The sequence below is a fragment of the Vanellus vanellus genome, assembly GCF_965231255.1.
Source record: "Vanellus vanellus genome assembly, contig: HAP1_SCAFFOLD_565, whole genome shotgun sequence".
NCBI lineage: Eukaryota > Metazoa > Chordata > Aves > Charadriiformes > Charadriidae > Vanellus > Vanellus vanellus.
The window spans coordinates 42,244-45,513 of record NW_028127620.1 but is presented as its reverse complement, the minus strand read 5'-3'; the positions used below and the strand labels follow the sequence as shown (position 1 = coordinate 45,513).

At 58.7% G+C, this 3,270-nt stretch overlaps 1 protein-coding gene across 1 annotated transcript; it reads left to right on the top strand.

Annotated features, from left to right (window-relative positions):
- Positions 1–346: 346 nt before the first annotated feature.
- Positions 347–2,203, top strand: LOC309685162 (acrosin-like; the record flags this gene model as incomplete). Its single annotated transcript, XM_082500971.1, has 4 exons — positions 347–528; positions 854–1,119; positions 1,387–1,532; positions 2,006–2,203. Coding segments are annotated over 4 exons (792 nt in total), but the record flags the coding sequence as incomplete, so codon positions are not given.
- Between the last annotated feature and the right edge of the window lie 1,067 nt (positions 2,204–3,270).

Here is a 3,270-nt window from a genome sequence, read left to right as displayed (position 1 = left end):
AGGGTCCGGGTTATATGGGGAGGTAAGTATTCAAGAGGATCCCAGACTGGTCTCTGGTCTTCCTCCTTCTCCTTTTGTATCTCCCATTTAAAACCCCCTGCAGCTCCTTTCCAACACGCTGCATATTCGCTCTCTTCTTCATCAAATGATTCTTTAGAGTTAACGTATACATTTAGTGCTTGACACAGCCATCCCTCTATAGAATCATACTTTGGCCAATACAACTTCTCTGGCCTTATGGGCTCTTTGGTCCATTTAAACATACAATATATAATCTTCTTTCCTTTATCCTTACCCCGGGTGCAGGACTCTCCTTCCTGCCCCCATTGTAACAACATCCTCCCTAATGGACTATCTGGAGGTATTCCTGGAATTTCCCTTAAATTCCTTTAAATTCCGTCCAGGAGCCTGGCCCTGGATCGTCAGCATCCAGGACCCCTGGGAAGCAGGCACGGGGCACGTATGCGGAGGGTCCCTCATCAGCCCACAGTGGGTGCTGACGGCAGCACACTGCTTCATCGAGGCCAGGTAAGGAGGGCCAGGGAAGGGGGCTGTCCCCACCACCCTCGCGGGTGCCCTGCGCACAGCACCGCCTGCTACTCCCATCCCCGTTCCTCCCAGTACGCCTAGTGCCTGGGCACTGCCAAGCCCATCCCGAGAAGGCTGGGCTCAGGCCACTGCTTCCTAGCAGCCTCCAGCGCCACATGGCTCGTGCCTAAGGCATGCCAGGGCAGTGGCAGCCTGCGTGGCACTGCTCTCCTCTCTGCCCTGGGAAGCAGAAGGCAGGGAACGGCGGGGCTGCTGCAGCGCGTGGCTCCGCTCCCTCTGACCCCCCTCTCCATCTGCCTTCCAGGAATATCAGCATGTGGCGCGTGGTGATCGGGGCCACCCAGTTGACTCGGCTGGGCCCCGAGGCCCAAGTGCGCCATATTAAGCGGCTGCTGGTTCATGAGCATTATAGGAATATCACGCAGAGGAACGACATCGCCCTGCTGGAGCTGGACCAGCCTGTCCAGTGCAACTCCTACACCCAGCTTGCCTGTGTGCCCGACGCCTCACTTAGAGTGTCAGAGCTGCGCACCTGCTACGTCAGCGGTTGGGGCGCCACCACTGCAAGATGTGAGTTCCCCAGAAGTGCTGGTGTCCTGAGTGCAAGCTCGGCACACTGGGGAGAGGGGTTGGGCTTCCCGAGAGCAGAGGCGAAAGCCAGAGTGAGGCTGTGGGGACGTATGCCTCCAGGGAGAATGGGCTGACCCACCGCCCAAAGCCAGACAGAGGGGAAACACGGGCACAGTGCCTTCAGGACGCAAAGCCAAGCCCTAGGGAAGGGGTTCACCCAGACGGGGGGGGGAGCTGCTGGGGCTTCATTGCTTTCTGTGCTCACAGCTGCAGGGTCAACGGATGTCCTGCAGGAGGCCAAGGTCCAGCTCATTGATGTCAACCTCTGCAACAGCAGCGGGTGGTACAGAGTGGCCATCCACAGCCACAACCTGTGTGCTGGCTATCCGCAGGGTGGCATCGACACCTGCCAGGTAGGATGTGCTGCAAGTCAAGCCCCGGCAGCACCGGCAGCCCTCTCGCAACGCCCAAACATCACCCGGCACGTGCTCGGCCTGGCAAGTCACCCTGCCACCGCTGGGTCTCCAGTGCTGCTGGGGCTCACCTCCCCTTCCCCAGCTGCAGGTCCTTGCCCAGTGCCCGCCTTGTCCCAGAGCCCGGGGACGCTGCCCAGAAAGCCCATCCCATGCTCCCGGCAGCCCATAGGTCCAGATCCCAAAGCATCCCCCTTCCACACAGCCGGGAGCACTGTGCAGAGATGAGAGAGCGCCCGACCTTACAGGCCCACCACCCCCTCCCACACGAGGCTCTGTAGGCTCCAGCGCCGGAGCAGAGCCATTGTGTGCAGTGAGCAGAGCTCTGGCAGGTGCTGGGAGAGAGAAGGAGCTGGCCAGAGCGCTGACAGCGGCCACCCAACACCACCTCAACCCTCTCTCCTCCCCTGCAGGGTGACAGCGGTGGTCCTCTCGTGTGCAAAGACAACAATGCGGACTACTTCTGGCTTGTTGGGGTGACCAGCTGGGGGAGAGGCTGTGCCAGAGCCAAACGGCCCGGAGTCTACACCTCCACCCAGCACTTCTACGACTGGATCCTGGTCCAGATGGGACTGCACCCAGCACCATCGGCTACTACAACACCACAGCCAGTCTTTATTTCAACCCCTTATCAGAGACCAAGGCCAATACCCACACAGTCAGGCGGGTTTGCACCATGTCCATTTCCACGCCAGAAGCTGGTGGAATTTTTTAAGCTGCTGCAGGAGCTGCTGCAGGTCCTGTGGGGGAAAAAGGCTTGAGCAGCGTGACGAAGAGGCTCCAGAGCAGGCCGCCCTGTTCCACGACCATTTCCTTCCGGGGCAATGCCTGCTGAGCCAAAGGCAGCCTCAGTGCCAAGGCCTGCTCTGTCCTGCCCGCACTCCTCTGAGCGCAGAAGGGCTGATGTTGACTCGGTTGTAGAAATAAAGTTCCTGATTTTCACAGCTGAGCGTGCTTGAGTCCAATTCAGTCTCCGGTGCAAGGCAAGGACTTGCGTGCCCGGCGCCTGCCAATGAGGCTGCAGGCAGACAGCAGGGCACGAAGGGAAAGAGTGACTCCCAAGGGCTGAAATGGTGCCTGGTCAGAGAGGGGGGTGCTCAGAGCCACCATGGGGTGGAGAAGACTGGCACATGGAGGATAGGAAACAGTGATGTGACCTGCAGATGACTTTGGGGGTATGCATTAAGGCACACAGCTGGAGATTAGGGCCCAGCGTAAGCCGTAGCTAATTGAACAGACGGTGTGAAACTCCTGAGCGTGACAAGAGAAATTGCTGACCACAGCAAAGAGTGAGAAGCCAACAGGGCTCTCAGTCCCAGAAGGAAGAGCCGGATTTCAGGGGTAGTTAACGGGGGATTGATCCCCCCTTGTCTCCATTTTCCCTGCTTGAACATCCCCCTCATCTTCCTTGACTCCTCCCTTTCTCCTCCCTTGTCTCTCCTCCCAAACAAGGGACCCACCCCAGGTCACTTCCTCCCTCTCCTCCCAGGTTTGCTCCATCGGTGAAGAGATTTGGTGTTTCAGGTGCTGGTAGCTCGGTCGCCTGGGACTGCCATGGCATTACTGATGCGGCTTTCTGGGCACTGCTGTCTCTGCTAGATGCCTCTGCCCACACTGACCCCAACCATTCCTCCAGTTGTCTGTGCAGTGTGGCCACTCTCATTGTTCCTCCTCGACC